The sequence below is a fragment of the Oryzias latipes genome, chromosome 17, assembly GCF_002234675.1.
Source record: "Oryzias latipes chromosome 17, ASM223467v1".
Lineage (NCBI taxonomy): Eukaryota > Metazoa > Chordata > Actinopteri > Beloniformes > Adrianichthyidae > Oryzias > Oryzias latipes.
Window position 1 is genome coordinate 4,355,022 of NC_019875.2, and position 14,713 is coordinate 4,369,734.

A 14,713-nucleotide genomic window follows, 5' to 3' on the forward strand; every position below is an offset into this window, starting at 1 on the left:
CCGCTCAGATGTCTGCTGGGCTTTCACCAGAACGCCTCCGTGTAAGAACAGCAAACATTAGTTCTGACGGAAAGTGCCTGCTTGATGAGTCAGAAGGGAGAACGAGCGCCCGTCCACGGCGAATCTGTGGGGCTTTTAGTGTGAACGGGGTAAACGGAAGGCAGGGCTTTGATGGAGCAGCGTCCCTGTGGGGGTTTGTGTGCAGAAAGACTCCAGTCTGCAGGTAGATTTATGGCCGCCCACACTTGTCGGCACAAAGCTTGTAACGGGAGGACCGTGTTGCTGACACGGCAGGGAGAAGCGCTGGGCTGCTACTTAATTTCCCATGGTGGTAAACAAACACGCTGCTGCTGCTGCTGCTGCTGCTGCTGCTGCAGGTTCTGCAGGGATCCCGACTCCTGCACCACAGCGGATGACAGTGACACGATTCATCCACCCTCCTTCTAACTGTTTGCTATACAGTAAAGTTTTCAGGAAGTATTGCTGCTACTAATGGAAGAAGACATTTGCATCGTTCATCTTTTTCTTGGTGGCTTTAAAACATCTTCTTACGCCCTGCATGCAGATTAGCTCGGAGGATCATTTGCAGAGCTGTGGTCTAAAGGACGTGTGTCTGTTTGAAGGTGTTCTGTGCCGCCTGCTGCAGTCTGAAGTGTAAGCTGGCGTACATGGACAGGAAGGAGGCTCGGGTTTGTGTCACCTGTCATTCCACACTAACCAGCGGTGAGTAGCATTACACACAAACCGACTGTTTTGGGCACATTCCTTGGTTAGGGCTGCAGGTTCCTGAGAGATCTGGGAAAACGGAAATGTTGAAGCGACAGTCTGACATCCAGAGTTGGTCTGTTTGTTTGTACCACTGTTGATTGAGCTTGGGGATTTGGCTGCTAAAGAGCATTTTGAAACGTTAAAACTATGTGGATGTACCTCTAAACATCTCTTTAAGTGGTTAAACAAACTGGTCTTTTGGTTTTATTTAAGGTCAAACCAACCGTCACAAGCTTCAAATGAGTCTTTGACCACAAAAATCAGTAAAAAATCAAGGACGTAACAGTTTGTCGATGAATCGATTTCTATTCCTAGGATCAAACCAGATTGATCTGTCTGCGGCAGAATCGAATCGACCAACACCATTTAAAAAATTGTTTTAAAACGAGATAAATCGAAATTGGAAACTAGCATTTGGATTGAGACACGGTAGATTAATTTTACTAAAAAACGACCAAGTGCATCACTTGTGAATGGATTTTCCATTCATTCCTGTTTACTTGTTTGTTTGGAAACATTTAATTTACACTTGGTTTAAAGAAGTATTAAGAAGTACGAGGAATGTGGAAAACTTCAGCTGCTCTGTTCAGTAGCAGGAATTTCTCTCCGAGTCTCACTGGTTGACGTTTTGGCTGAAGATGTCCTGGATCCATTTTAGGTCCGTGAATCGGATCCAATCGGGTCGTTTTAAGTGAACCAAAATCAAAACTGAATCCAATTGGCAACTATAAATATGAAATCAAATAAAAAGTAAAAAGTGAATTGAATTCCAGACCGACCACTTCTGAGACCATTGAGATGCTTTGAGGAGTCCCGCTTATTTCTACCTTAAAAGTTAAATCTGACTCAATTTTTTATTGAAATCAGTTTGGAATAAATGTAATTATTTTCAGTTAATAAATGTTTTATGAGAGTGTTAATAGTTTGGATCGTAAGTTTTATTTTAAGTCAGACGTTTTCATGCATAAAGGCTTTTTAAACGATGCCTAAAGCCCTGATGATGATGATGATGATGATGAAGATGAAGACATGACTTCAACAGTTTTACAAATAACATTTAAATACAATTCTGAGTACACTCAAACACACAAATGACCAGGCCAAGTTATCTGGAAGTCCCACTGATATGCTTTCCATTTTATTTGATTTGATTTGATTTGATTTGATTTTCAAACACAAACTAAAATAGCTAAATAAACATTAAGTTATAAAGTGCTCAAAAAAATTCTTAATTCCCATCCTGAGCGCAAGATATTGTATACATATATTTTTACATGTTAAATATTTAATAATTATTCACATAAACACGAAAGAATTAAAGAAAAAAGCATGACGGTACCACAATTACGTCATGAAGTCCTGATTGTCTGTTCATTGTCCCACTAGACTTCTCATTTTCTAATTCATACATTTCCAAGATTTTAAGGTTGTTGTTTTTTTTATTACTGTGTAACATTTTTACTCATTTTAATATTATACCACAACCTCACCCCACAGACAGAAATGCACAGACGTCTTAGTGTCCTTTTCTGCTCTCAGCAAAAATTCCCTTTATCTTCGTGGACAGTTTGCAGATGTTTGGTTAGTTCAGTAATCGTCTGGTCCAGCCATCTTTGTGCTCAGAACGTGACGCCTTGTGCTCCCAGTCTGAACATTCAAACGTTGACATGAATCCCAGAACTAAAGCTGAAGACCTGAGAAAATGAAATCACCGCATCTAGAAAGTCCTGGACCAGCGCGGCCCAAAGACGCTCCATGTAGATCACAGGGAGGCGTGTGTGGAACCACTGGGATAGATAGAGAACTCTCTCATTACAGCAAATCGAAATCCTTAGATCATGTCAGACGATGAGAAAAGAATCTTCCAGCGTTTCTGTTGTCTTTTATTTGAATGTTGTTTGTTTTTGTCCCCATCAGCTCAGTCCTGGGAGACGCCGACTCCAGCAAGCAACCAAAGCCCGAACCCCAACAACCCCGCAGAGTACTGCTCCACCATCCCCCCCCTGCAGCAGGCCCAGGCCTCGGGGGTGCTCAGCTCCCCCCCTCCCACCGTCATGGTGCCCGTGGGGGTCCTAAAACAGCCCAGCAACGAGGGTACGGCCTTCGGCAGGAAAAGACGCAGCAGAGTTGCCGGTTCAGGTCTGCCCCCCTCCCACTGAGGACTGCTGGTTTACAAAGGTGGTCTCTGTTGTTTAGGATCCGTGTCACGAGACCAGAGAAGGGTGTGGTTCGCTGATGGGGTCCTGCCCAACGGGGACGCCACAGACTCCTACAAACCTTCGTCCTCAAGCTCCGCCCCCTCCCAGCAACGCACCAGCTCAGCCTTTTCCAACAAGTCCTCCACGTCTGAGGCCTCAGAGGTGAGAGCTCCCTGATGCGCTAATGACACCATGGGCTGTGAAATCTGCCTCTGTGGATACTAAAACCATGAAGGAGGCGGTCGATCCTTCGGGTTTATTTAACGTTATAATCAGATCGGTTCCTGAAAACCAGCCGGAGGTTTCTCTGCACCTAATAACAAGAAGGGTAAATGGTCCTCTGATCAATAGAGCTTCTAACATCCAGCTTGTTCTGTTTTTTTGCTGCAGCTGTCAAACATTAAAGCTATTTTAAACGCTGGCATCACTTTTGCAGTAGTCCTCTTACAAGTACAAGTCAGTTCCACTAAAGAACAGCAGGTTTTTTCTACTAAATGAAGCAAATCAAGCAGAGCTTCACTGGAGCTGCTGTCTGTCCACACTGCAAACCCAGGAACCCTGAGAAATCAGTCAGAAATACTTCAAATTTGAAAAACGTTTCTTTAAATTAGCAAAAGAAAAACTCTTCCAATGGGGTTAAAAATCAGGAATTCAGATTTGGGGATTGAACTCGATGTCAAAACCCGGTCAAATGCTTTTGTGTCTGCAAAAAAAAAAACATTCACATGTTACAAACTCAGGGAAAACCAAATCGAATTTGACACGGTTTAATATACTCCACAGGTTTTACATAAGATTCAACCACAGCGCTGACCTCTCACATGAGGTTGCTCCAAAAACTTTGCCTCCTGGCTAGGAGATGAATGCTTCTACAATAGATACAAGTGCAACCGCCATCCGTTACACAATGGTACACAGACTTTTCAAGTTTTTCCAATGGATCGCCTCAGTGCCCCGTTAAAGGGCAAAACTCTGTTGTTTCTACAAGACGTGGCAGCCTGATCTGGATCCCCTTCCTCCAGAAATAGCAGACATACTTTGCAAAGGAGGCTCACATTTTGTATTTCAAAGCATTCAGTAACTGCTTTAAGAAAACATCCCAACATGTTATTGTAACCTTGATTTTGTGTGCATCTGGATTAACTAGTTAGATATCTGCTGTGCTGGTTTGTGTTGTTTTCTTTTCTTGAAAAGATGAGAAATTATAATTACACAAAAAAATCAGGAATTCTCATTTTAAGAAAGAAATTCTAGTCACTGAGGCATGTTTTCTCAAACTGAGATAATTGAAAAACTTTCTTGATGAGCTTATTTTGAGGCAGAAAATAAGGCCGGTTTTCTTAAAACAGGCTCTTTTGACTTTCCTAAAGTTCCGTTTTTGCAGTGCGGCAGTTTTTCTCAGCTCCCTGTTCTCTCTGTTAAATCTTCATCTCCATCAAAGGAACAAGTGGTTAAAAATGGGTTTTAAAATAAAAGCTCCACTCCATTTTCTTCTTTAGAAGTGAAGTGCAACTCTTTGACTTCCAGACTGAAGCCTGGGTCAGGTGCAGTTCAAGGAACAGGTCAATCCCGTTGACTGTATAAGCGAGCTGGACTGAGCGAATGTGATGTCACGCATAGACAAGGCCAGGTGCCCTCAGTAAGCCGTTATTGGTCCATGTTGTCTCTGTTTCTTGGCAACCACTCTCTCCAATCAAAAGTGAGCATGTTAGAAGAAAGCGGGCTCGGTAGAATCTGTCAATCAAAGGGATTTGACCGCTATACGCTGAGCCACCGAGGGATCTGATTGGCCAGTTCATAGTTTGCGTTACAGCAGAGGTCCCCAAATCCAGGCCTCGAGGGCCGATGTCCTACATGTTTTCCAACCATCTGGACATCGAAGCTCCTTATTGGCTAAACAAGCGTGATTCAGGCCATCAGCAGCAGATAAGGCAGCGTTTCTGGAAAAGCAGCAGGTGGCCGGTCCTCGAGGCCTGGATGTGGGGACCCCTGCTCTACAGCAAAAATATTCTGGAAAAAAGTGAGGATTATCAAGAATCTTTAAAAAGGAATGGGATCAGGAACGGTTCTTCTGAACAGCTTTTTATTTCTCTATAGAAGTCTGTGGGGTTTTGGCTTCTTGGAGCCAGCAGGTACTTCCTGTTTGGAACACTGGGGGGAGGAGTCACTCAGTCCAGTTCTCATTTACAGTCACTGTCAATCTCCATTCACTCCCATGATAAATGATGCAGCTTCACGACAGAAAGTAAAACAGCAACGATTTATTGTCAGAAAGGCTTGGATTCTAGGATGTCCTGACAAAATGGGCGGGGGCTAAAAAACTGGTTTCAAATCAGCTTAATACAAACCGAGGGGTCATGTGACCACATCCATTATTCTTTGCACAAACCTGCAGAGATCCTGTCAGTAAACCAATCAGGGAAAGAGGAGTGTTTTTGTTTCATCTGGCGTGAATTTCTGCTCAGAAGAACAAACAGAAGGACGTGTTTGTCTAGATCTTTGAAGCCAGGCTTTGGACGGCTTGTTGCTGAACCCCGTCTGTATGTCTACCCCCCCCCCCCCCCCCTCAGGCAGCTCAGACCCCCGTGGCACCGGCGGGCAGCCCCGTGGGCAGCTCCCTCAGCCTGATCCCGGAGGACGGGCTCCCTCCCATCCTCATCTCCACTGGAGTCAAAGGAGGTACGGGAGGCCACATCACAGGTGCTTGCCCTCATCCTCACCGTTCTGCTGCCTCCTCATTGCTCCTTCTGTGGTACCGTGTGCTTCGTGTCACCGCTCATGTTCTGACCGCTCATTGCAACCACCGGGGAGAAGTTGTGCACACGCCAAGGCGCCGCCGACCTTTGCTTTAACCCGACTTGTCCTCTGCTCCGCCCGACTGCCTGCAGATTACGCAGTGGAGGAGAGGCCGGCGGAGGTCGTCCTCATGCAGCAGTTGGAGGAGGGCGGTCCTGACCCCCTGGTCTTCGTGCTGAATGCCAACCTCCTCGCCATGGTCAAGCTGGTCAACTGTGAGTTGAATCACTGAATTACACATTAAAGACAGACAAAAGCCTTATGGATCCCATCATCTTTTGATCTATTTTCATAGTGGTCTTTTAATTATGAGGATGTCATTTTTAGCCAAAATAAAAGAAAAGTGTTGTTTTCTAGAAGATAGTTCAGGTTGATGCGTCAGAATAGAGCGGATCAGGGATCTTATGGTCTGCTGTGTGTGTTTTCTAACGTCACACCTATGATCTGTTTCTTTTTGTCTGCTCCTGATTCATTTGAATAAAGAAGTTCGCAAAAATGCAGTTTTCTTTATCCATGTCCTCCATCATGAGGAAAATGCTACAAGAACAAGTTAAAAAACACAATTTTCATCAGAGTGGGCCTTTAAGGTTTCACCTTTGGTCTTCAGCAAATACTGAATGAAAACGTTGTTTGATCAGAATTATGATTTTTTTTTACTAAATTGCTAGTATATTTGATCTGAGGTCAGGTTTCCTCTGTCCTCTGGAGGCTCACAGCATCTGATTGAAAAGAAAACACAGGATTGTATGTAGAGCTAAATCTGAAAAGAAAAGTTCTTTTTTCTTCTTACAGAAATGTATTGGTTCATTGAAACCATAATCCTTTAAATGAATGCATGTTTCCATTGTTGTTTTCATAAAATGACCTTTTATGGATGTTTAGTTCAACATGTCAGTTATCAAAAACATTTTATAACCAAACACTTTAATTATAAAAAGAATGTTTATTTGAAAGTTTTAGAAGTTTCTCCAGATTCTGCAGACTGTCTGCAGATTTGCTCGCTGAAGCTTGGTGTTTTCTGACAGACGTCAACAGGAAGTGCTGGTACATGACCACTAAGGGCATGCACGCCGTTGGCCAGGCGGAGATCGTTGTCCTGATCCAGTGTCTGCCTGACGAGAAGACCATCCCCAAAGACGTCCTCACCCACTTCGTGCAGCTCTACCAGGAGGCCCTCAGCGGTGAGAGCGGCAGCGAAGCTCCGCCGGGAGCCTGACTGTGGAAGTAGTTCACTGTTTTTTAGTTATTTGTTCCGTCTGGAGGTCTGCAGGCGAGGCCCTCTGGTTCTACATTATAGCAGAATGATGACGGCGCGCGGCGTCCGAGCTCCTCGGAGGCTACAGGTGCCGCCGGTCGGGCTTTATTTGGAAAGTGGGTCACGGTCCTGGTGCTGCGTCTGCCGCAGAAACACTAGCGCTTCCCCTGCAGGCGGGAAGCCAAAACACTTGTTTAGTGTCCTTATGCTGCAGAGCAGAAGCTCTAATGCTAGCTGAGTGACGGCCGGCTCCCCGCGGGCCCTTTCTGTTTCATATCCACACCAAAGCAGTTTTGGGGAAGTGGGTCGTGTGGTGTCTGTCACTCCCGATCAGGCCTCAGGAAGAACTGCTGCCTCTGAAAGAGCAGGAGCTCGTCGGGACAAAAGTGGAATGGAGGCCTTCACCGAGGAAACGTGCACGTCTGCAGGAAGCGTGTTCTGGAAAGATTATAGCCTGAAGTGGGGTTGAATGAGCATCACATCTCCGTATGTTTCATTTTTCTTTATCATCTTCCTCTCTCCTCTTCCTCTGAAGGAAACATGCTGAGCCACCTGAGCCACTCCTTCTTCACGCAGAGCTTCTTGGGCAGCAAAGAGCACGGCGGCTTCCTCTACATCAGCCCCTCCTTCCAGTCGCTCCAGGACCTGCTGCTGCCCAACCCGCCCTTCCTCTTCGGCATCCTCATCCAGAAGTGGGAGACGCCGTGGGCCAAGGTCTTCCCCATCCGCCTCATGCTGCGGCTGGGAGCAGAGTACAGATGTGAGTTCAGGTGCATGCTGGGTACTGTTGGGCTGGAACTTCTGAATTTTGAGTGATGGTTTCTGCTGGCTAAGAACAGCTGACGGGAGCGAAGCCTCCCCCCTCACAGCCAGGCCCGCAGCCCCCCCCCAAAAAACGATCAGTGGATGCTTCCAATGATGAAGGCGGAGTGGACATCAGCAGTAGATCACTGGTTAGGGTTTAAAATAGAGATCTTTTTTCCGCCTGTTGGCTAAAAATAGTCGCTTAAGGAGCTTTGCTCGCTGAATGAAGCAGCAGCTTTATTTTTTGACTGGTGGATTAGTAGCGGTCCCCCCCCCCCCCTGACTGCAGCCACAGCGTGTTTCATAGATCACAGAAAAAGATCAAACCGCCCCGTTTTACCGGCTGATGCCCTGAAAGCAGAGACACACTAATCCAAGTCTCCTCCGCAGTCTATCCCTGCCCGCTGTTCAGCGTCCGCTTCAGGAAGCCTCTGTTTGGGGAGACGGGTCACACCATCATGAACCTTCTGGCAGTGAGTTCTCGCTTCCACATTCCCTCAGCCTCGACAGAGTCCGTCTGTTCTGTGGTCACATGGTCGCTCCGGGCGAACGGCCGCTTTCAAAATGTGCGGTTTGGTTTTCAGGACTTTCGAAACTACCAGTACACCCTCCCGATCGTGAAGGGCCTGGTGGTGGACATGGAAGTGAGGAAGACCACCATCAAAATCCCCAGCAACCGCTACAACGAAGTGAGAAGCTCCTGTTCCTTTTCTTTACGCCTTTCTGACGTTTTTGTTTCATTTCCCAGACTGCTGGGATCATTTCTCTGTCGTTGTCATCAGCAGCAGATTTTTCGGGTCCAGTGTTCTTTCTGGGTTTAACTCAAATGTTTTCTGGAGGTTTTGGTTGCCTCATGCAGAGTGACGACTCGGCCGATTACAGCACTGATGTCATGAACTGCCCAGAAGTTGTTAGCTTTTCTTTTCCATGGTTTTCCTGCAGAGCGGATCTTGTCTTTGTGCTCAAAGGAGGAGTGTGAGCTGAAGGGAAAGATCCAGAACCTTCCTAACTGGGATAAAAAGCCTCTCGTTCTTTTCTTCCACGTTGACTTTATACATAAACTACAAATGAGAGAAACTATTTTATGTCAACGTCTCCCGAGCTGTAAAGCTGTTGGTGAAACGTGGCGTCAGGTAAAGAGGAACCCGTCTGGCTCTCCACTGACTCTGTGTTTCAGGCGGTCGTCCTTCTTTGGCAGCAACAGATTTTGCAGCAGCGGTTTATTTGTTGCTCCAATTCCAAGTCGCAAAACCGAGTCGCTTCCCAAAAACTGAAGGAAGTCTTCCCGTCTTTGCTCGCTGCTCGTCTGCAGGCAGGCTGACCTGACTCCCAACAACAGACGCCTTAGAAAGGAAGCAGAGTTCTGCCAACAGAAACAACCAAAACAACAAATGAAAAACTCGATTTAATGCCCAGCCGTACCATGACGCGGATGCAGCACAGAGATCCTTGTAGCCACAACAAAAACATTGTGATCACGTCCACGGCACATGGTTTCAAATGAAAAAAGAAGAGGGAAGCGGGATTTAAGAAGCTTTTCCTTCTAAAACAAGAGCAGCTCCTGTCTGCACGTCACTGACATTTGAAATCATTTTTGACATCTTCGCGTCTTCGGTTCAACTCAACACAAAGTGTTTGGGATTTTCCAAAATCCTTGGTCAGCACTGAAAGAGCTGAATCCAGTTCACTTTAGTTTGACTGACTTCCTTCTAAAAAGCAAAAGGAAACTTTCAGTCACTCAGATTCTTTCTGCACAGTAATGATCAAATCAGCTGATAGTCTGGTTCTAATCCATCGTTTCATCCTTAAAACCATCTTGTTTTCCATCATCATCTGTTATAAGACACGACGGGGGGCGGGACCAAAACGACAAAGACGTTCGATCTGGAAAAATCAGCTCCCACACACAATCTCAGCGGGAAGTGCGACTCTGAGCTGGAATCTGGATCCAAACTCCAACACTGCTCGCCATTTTGGTTGGTTTAGGGTCGTAAGCTATTGGGGGGAAAGTGCACACAAACGCATGATGGGAAATCAGTGGAGGCTTACTCTGGACCAACTGTCCCGCCCACAACTCTAAAGCAAATTTCCAATAAACTCCTGCCGCTCTGCAGAAACTATGTCCAAAAAAACAACACAGGTTTTTTTGATTTAGGCTAAAAATCTAGAAGAACTAGATCTAAATCCACAAGAACTAGGTCTAAACAGAGATCTCGTTCTTGTGGATGTTCCTTTGTCTTTACTTTCTTCTAAAAAGTCGAAAAACACCAAAGTTTTTATTTTTTGTATTTTCCACAGCTTGGAAGCGGCAGCTTGAGCATAAGACAGCTCTTTGGACCTCTTTGGACCCCCAAACAGCAAACCTCTTACAAAGGGATGGCAGTTCTGAAGCACTGTGAAGAGAAATAAACTGATTTTCAGATGGAATCACCACTTTTGCTGTAGATATTAACTTTCTTGGTATTTGATCAGCTCTGTGTCTTGGATGAGAAGCAGTTTAGCAGATGAAGCTGATGATGCTGGAACATGTTGCCGTGGTTACCAGACGATGCGGTCTCTGTGTGCTCAGACTGTTTCATTGACTGGGAGGTTGAAAGCTCTCCTCTGATTGGTTCTCCCACCACAGACTTGGCGTTAGAGCTGAGGCGTCCTCACAAAGCAGAGCAGGATTATAATCTTTTCATGATCCTCCGTCACTGTCCCACTGATGACATGGATGGGTGGAGGAGGCTCTCGGTCGGCTCCCTGGGCATCAGCACCGCCCTTTCCCGTGGAGGTGCTGCATACTCAGAGCGTTAGGCGTAGGCTGTCGGCGTGCGACGGCGCCACGGCCTCCAGGGTGCCAATCAGCGTCCAGGATGGAGAAACCAAGCACAGCAAACGGCATTTGGCTCTTGTGGACTCTGAAGCGGGTGTTGCTGGTTGTAGCGTTTGGCTTCAGGCGTGAACAGATGGGAAAGCAGTAATGTGAATCGGGAAGCGTCACTCGACAGCTTGCGGGCGAGCTTTTAGCACAGCGAGTGGTTAAAACCTCCAGATTTGCAGCTTTATTTCCGATTAGCAAAGGATGGTTTGACTGAGGATCAGCAGCTCCGACAGAACCTCCTTTGTCTGCATGAACTCTCCAGCCCGTCTTCCTCTCATCTGCTGTGTTTCTGACCTTGCAGCTGATGAAGGCCATGAACAAGTCCAACGAGCACGTGCTCGCCATGGGAGCCTGCTTCAACGACCGGGCCGACTCCCATTTAGTGTGCGTCCAAAACGATGACGGGAACTACCAGACGCAGGCCATCAGCATCCATCACCAGCCACGGAAAGGTACCGGCAGGACCGCCGTCTGAGCCCGTAACCCCAGAGCGGCGTTGAAACCAGCTTCTGCTGTCGTTCCAGTGACCGGAGCGTGCTTCTTCGTCTTCAGCGGCGCTCTAAAGGCCTCGTCCGGCTTCTTGGCAAAGACCAGCATAGTGGAAGGTGAGAGTCTTCATCCGAGAGGGATGCAGGCGGAGAACTCAACCATCAGAAGGGATTTGGACGTCACAGAAGCCCCCAAACCAAACCCTCACATCCCACATGGGTACGAGGCAGCAGGACTGCGCCCTGATGACGGCTGTTTCCCTCGTTTAGATGGCGTGATGATCCAGATCACAGCAGAGACCATGGACTCTCTACGGCAAGCTCTGAGGGACATGAAGGACTTCACCATAACGTGCGGGAAGGCCGACCGGGAGGAGAACCAGGAGCTGGTCCACATCCTTTGGACCGAGGACGACCAGAATTTCAACAAAGGGTGAGAGGAGAAGGGCGGAGCTTTACCATTCAGACCCAGGATTGTTGTGAACGCCAGAACCTTTGAGGGAGGTTTCCCGGCAGATGCTCGTTAGTATTTATTTACCGGTAAATCAAAAAAACTTCCTTTTTCGTCGGATTCAAAGCTTGAATAGAAAAACGACTTTTTTCAGTTTCTACTCGGCTTTGATTACATTTAGTTTTGGTCAGATTTTTACATTCCTTCTAACCCTGGTGCTGTCTTGTGGGGTCCAGATGACCGGTCATCTGGACCCCACAAGACAGCACCATGGGTCAAACAGCCATTTTAAATCCTTTTTTTCATTATTTTTTATTTAGTTTCCAACACATCAGTGTTGCAAACGTCATAAACCTCTTTCCTTCCTGCAGCGTCATCAGTCCCATTGATGGGAAGTCCATGGAGTCCATCTCCAGCGTGAAAATCTTCCACGGCTCGGAGTTTAAAGCGAACGGCAAAGTCATCCGCTGGACCGAGGTACGGTGCGGCGCGCACGCTTTCTTTCTTTCTTTCTCAGCCCGATGTAGGAAATCGGGTCGCTCCAGAGCTCTCCTGGGATTTGAAGCTCATTAGGCTGCAGGTCTGATAACACAAGAGCCCCGCTGTGAAGCATTCCCACTCCGCCACGGCAAACAGAGGGGAATTCTTCTCAAACTCTCTATAAATATGGACGAGATTAACCTTCAGGCAGGAAAGAAACTCTCGTCTCTACACAAAAAAAAGGAGCTCTCGTTTGTTTACAGCGGAGCTTTGCTCCACACGCCCGCCCACCGCCACCCGTGGTTGAATTCCCCACTCAGGTGTTTTCCTGTGATTCTCAGGTGTTCTTCCTCCAGAGCGAGGACCAATCCATCGGCCTGAGCGACCCGGCTGACCACAGCCGGCTGACGGAGAACGTGGCCAGAGCCTTCTGCATGGCTCTGTGTCCACACCTCAAGCTGCTGAAGGAGGACGGCATGGCCAAGCTGGGGCTGCGGGTCACCCTGGACTCAGACCAGGTAAGACCGGGTGCCCGGCGGAGAGGAGGGGCTGCTAACCGAGTCAAAAGCTCACAACTGTAGCTGCAGCAGACGGTGGTAAAAAGGTTCAAACGCGTCGGCACAGAGGAGTTTTTGAGCTTTAGAATTGGTTCGACCAACACCAAAACCTTCATGAGGAGGAGAAAGATTCTGCTTCTGTATTCGCAGTACGAGGAATGCTGGGAAAGGAAACTCAGAGCACAGCCTGAACTGTGACATGGAGCCATAGATGAGCTTTTTCTCCCATGTGAATCATCAGAACAGTAAAATGAACCTATTTGGTTGAGTCATGAAGTGTCACCTTTTTTTCCAGGTGGGTTACCTGGCAGGAAGTAACGGCCAGCCTCTGCTGCCTCAGTACCTGAGCGACCTGGACAGCGCTCTGATCCCCGTCATCCACGGCGGGGCGTGTCAGCTCAGCGAGGGCCCCGTGGTCATGGAGCTGGTCTTCTACATCCTGGAGATCATCTCCTAGGAGGCGGAGTCGCACCACCAGCCTGCAGGCTCTCACCTGTCTGAACCTTCATCTCACAGCCTGGTTCTTTCTCGCCTCGCTTCAACCACTTCACCTCAAAAGAACCAGAAAGCTGTGCCGGGCCGGGCGGGGTAGCATTCCTCCACTCAAACCTATGCATCCGCCCCCCCCTCATCTGCTCTGACCCAGAGGCTTTCAGGTGTCCGGGATGCCCCGAGCCGGGTTCTCCTCTTTCAGGGCGTCTGTCCTCATACCCACACTTCAATCAACCGTCCGAGAGGTCACAGGGTCACCAGAACCATGTCGCAGAGTTTCCAGAGGAACCGTGGGTGCCAAAGCCGAGCCTCTGTGCTGTTCTGCCTCGATGAGGCCAAAGCCTTCAGCTGCCAACAGCTGGGCGTGGTCGAGGTAACGGGAGGTCTGCAGTTCCCCCCATCTGGGATGAAGAGGCTGCAGTTCACCTTCGGCTGGGGTTCTTCCTGCTCTAAAGAAAGGCTTCTTCATCTTCTGACCGTTTTTACCAGAAACCAGAGAGAAACCGGCTCCAGAGCTGAAGATTTTCCTACAAAAACGTCTGCAAACGCAACAATTTTACTCTTCTGGCTGGAGTCGGCTTACTTTAAAAACCCTCAAGAATGCTCCTTTAACATGAAGTTCTCACAGCTCAAACAAACATGAACGTCCCTGTTAAAGTTTTAAACATGTTTCATCGTCGTGTGACTTTGAAGTGTGGGTGTTTGGACAGACCTGCCAGCTCCCTGACTGGACTTCCCCTCGATATCATGGCAGCTGGGGAATTCTGGGTAAAAACCTGCCTGTGTGTAGCACGGATACCGTTTCAAGGGAGACGCACATCTACCGCCGGTCAGTGAAGAGGACGGAGGGAGGAGGTGCCTACAGGGGGCGCTTGGTCTTTCGTTTTTGTACCCTGGTGCTCAGTGCCTGCAGCAGAGGGAGAGAGGACTTCTTCAGCTTTACTCATCAACCACACACTGATGCTTCTACAGGCGGGGGCGTCAGCTGTGGCCTCCAGCATCACTGACGGGGAGCCCCCCACCCCGTGAAAGAATCCCACTGCAGAAAGATCAGAAAAGGTTCCAACGCTTTACGACCTCAAACGAAGGGCAGCGTCACGGCTTCATTTGCTCTTTTTAATCATATATCAGATGTAAAGCTATAGAAATGTATAAATATATGTATAAATAAATGTATTATAACTGAAATTGCAAAAGCGGTGCACTGGATTCTAAGCCATTTAGAGGATTTGAAGCGAGCCGCAGGCTGAAGAGGTGCTGCAAAGATCCCAGAGCTGAATGTATCTCATCCCAGGTTTTCCTGCATCCGTCCACATCCCCGAGAGCAGGACTCTGCAGAACTCTACAGTGGCCGTCGTGGCACAGAAAGGCGGCAGCTGCTCATCTTCAGCCGCACGGATCTACAGACAAAACAAAACAAGAGATGAATGTATTTTTTCTTCTGAAAGCGTTTGGCTTTTCCAGACACACCTGACTCGTGAAAAGTTTCTGCACGTCTGTATTCAGTTCAAGTGTTTCTTTTCAGGATTTTGGACTAAAAGTTTTTTTATTGAGTTAA

The 14,713-nt window shown here is 47.6% G+C and overlaps 1 protein-coding gene across 6 annotated transcripts in view; it reads left to right on the plus strand.

Annotated features, from left to right (window-relative positions):
- zfyve9 (zinc finger FYVE-type containing 9) overlaps window positions 1–14,710 on the plus strand; it is a 37,556-nt gene extending 22,846 nt beyond the window's left edge. For 5 of the 6 annotated variants that reach the window (XM_023964789.1, XM_023964788.1, XM_023964790.1 and 2 more), the window contains 15 exons: window positions 624–723; window positions 2,686–2,862; window positions 2,965–3,128; window positions 5,537–5,666; window positions 5,855–5,977; window positions 6,788–6,943; window positions 7,553–7,777; window positions 8,212–8,294; window positions 8,406–8,510; window positions 10,989–11,139; window positions 11,212–11,292; window positions 11,446–11,608; window positions 11,998–12,103; window positions 12,448–12,624; window positions 12,959–14,710. In XM_023964789.1, the coding sequence (XP_023820557.1) occupies window positions 624–723; window positions 2,686–2,862; window positions 2,965–3,128; window positions 5,537–5,666; window positions 5,855–5,977; window positions 6,788–6,943; window positions 7,553–7,777; window positions 8,212–8,294; window positions 8,406–8,510; window positions 10,989–11,139; window positions 11,212–11,292; window positions 11,446–11,608; window positions 11,998–12,103; window positions 12,448–12,624; window positions 12,959–13,120 (2,103 nt within the window). In that variant the 3' untranslated portion in view covers window positions 13,121–14,710. The remainder of the gene's footprint in view (window positions 1–623; window positions 724–2,685; window positions 2,863–2,964; window positions 3,129–5,536; window positions 5,667–5,854; window positions 5,978–6,787; window positions 6,944–7,552; window positions 7,778–8,211; window positions 8,295–8,405; window positions 8,511–10,988; window positions 11,140–11,211; window positions 11,293–11,445; window positions 11,609–11,997; window positions 12,104–12,447; window positions 12,625–12,958) is intronic. The other variant, XM_023964791.1, reaches the window with a different exon arrangement.
- The last annotated feature ends 3 nt before the right edge of the window (window positions 14,711–14,713 follow it).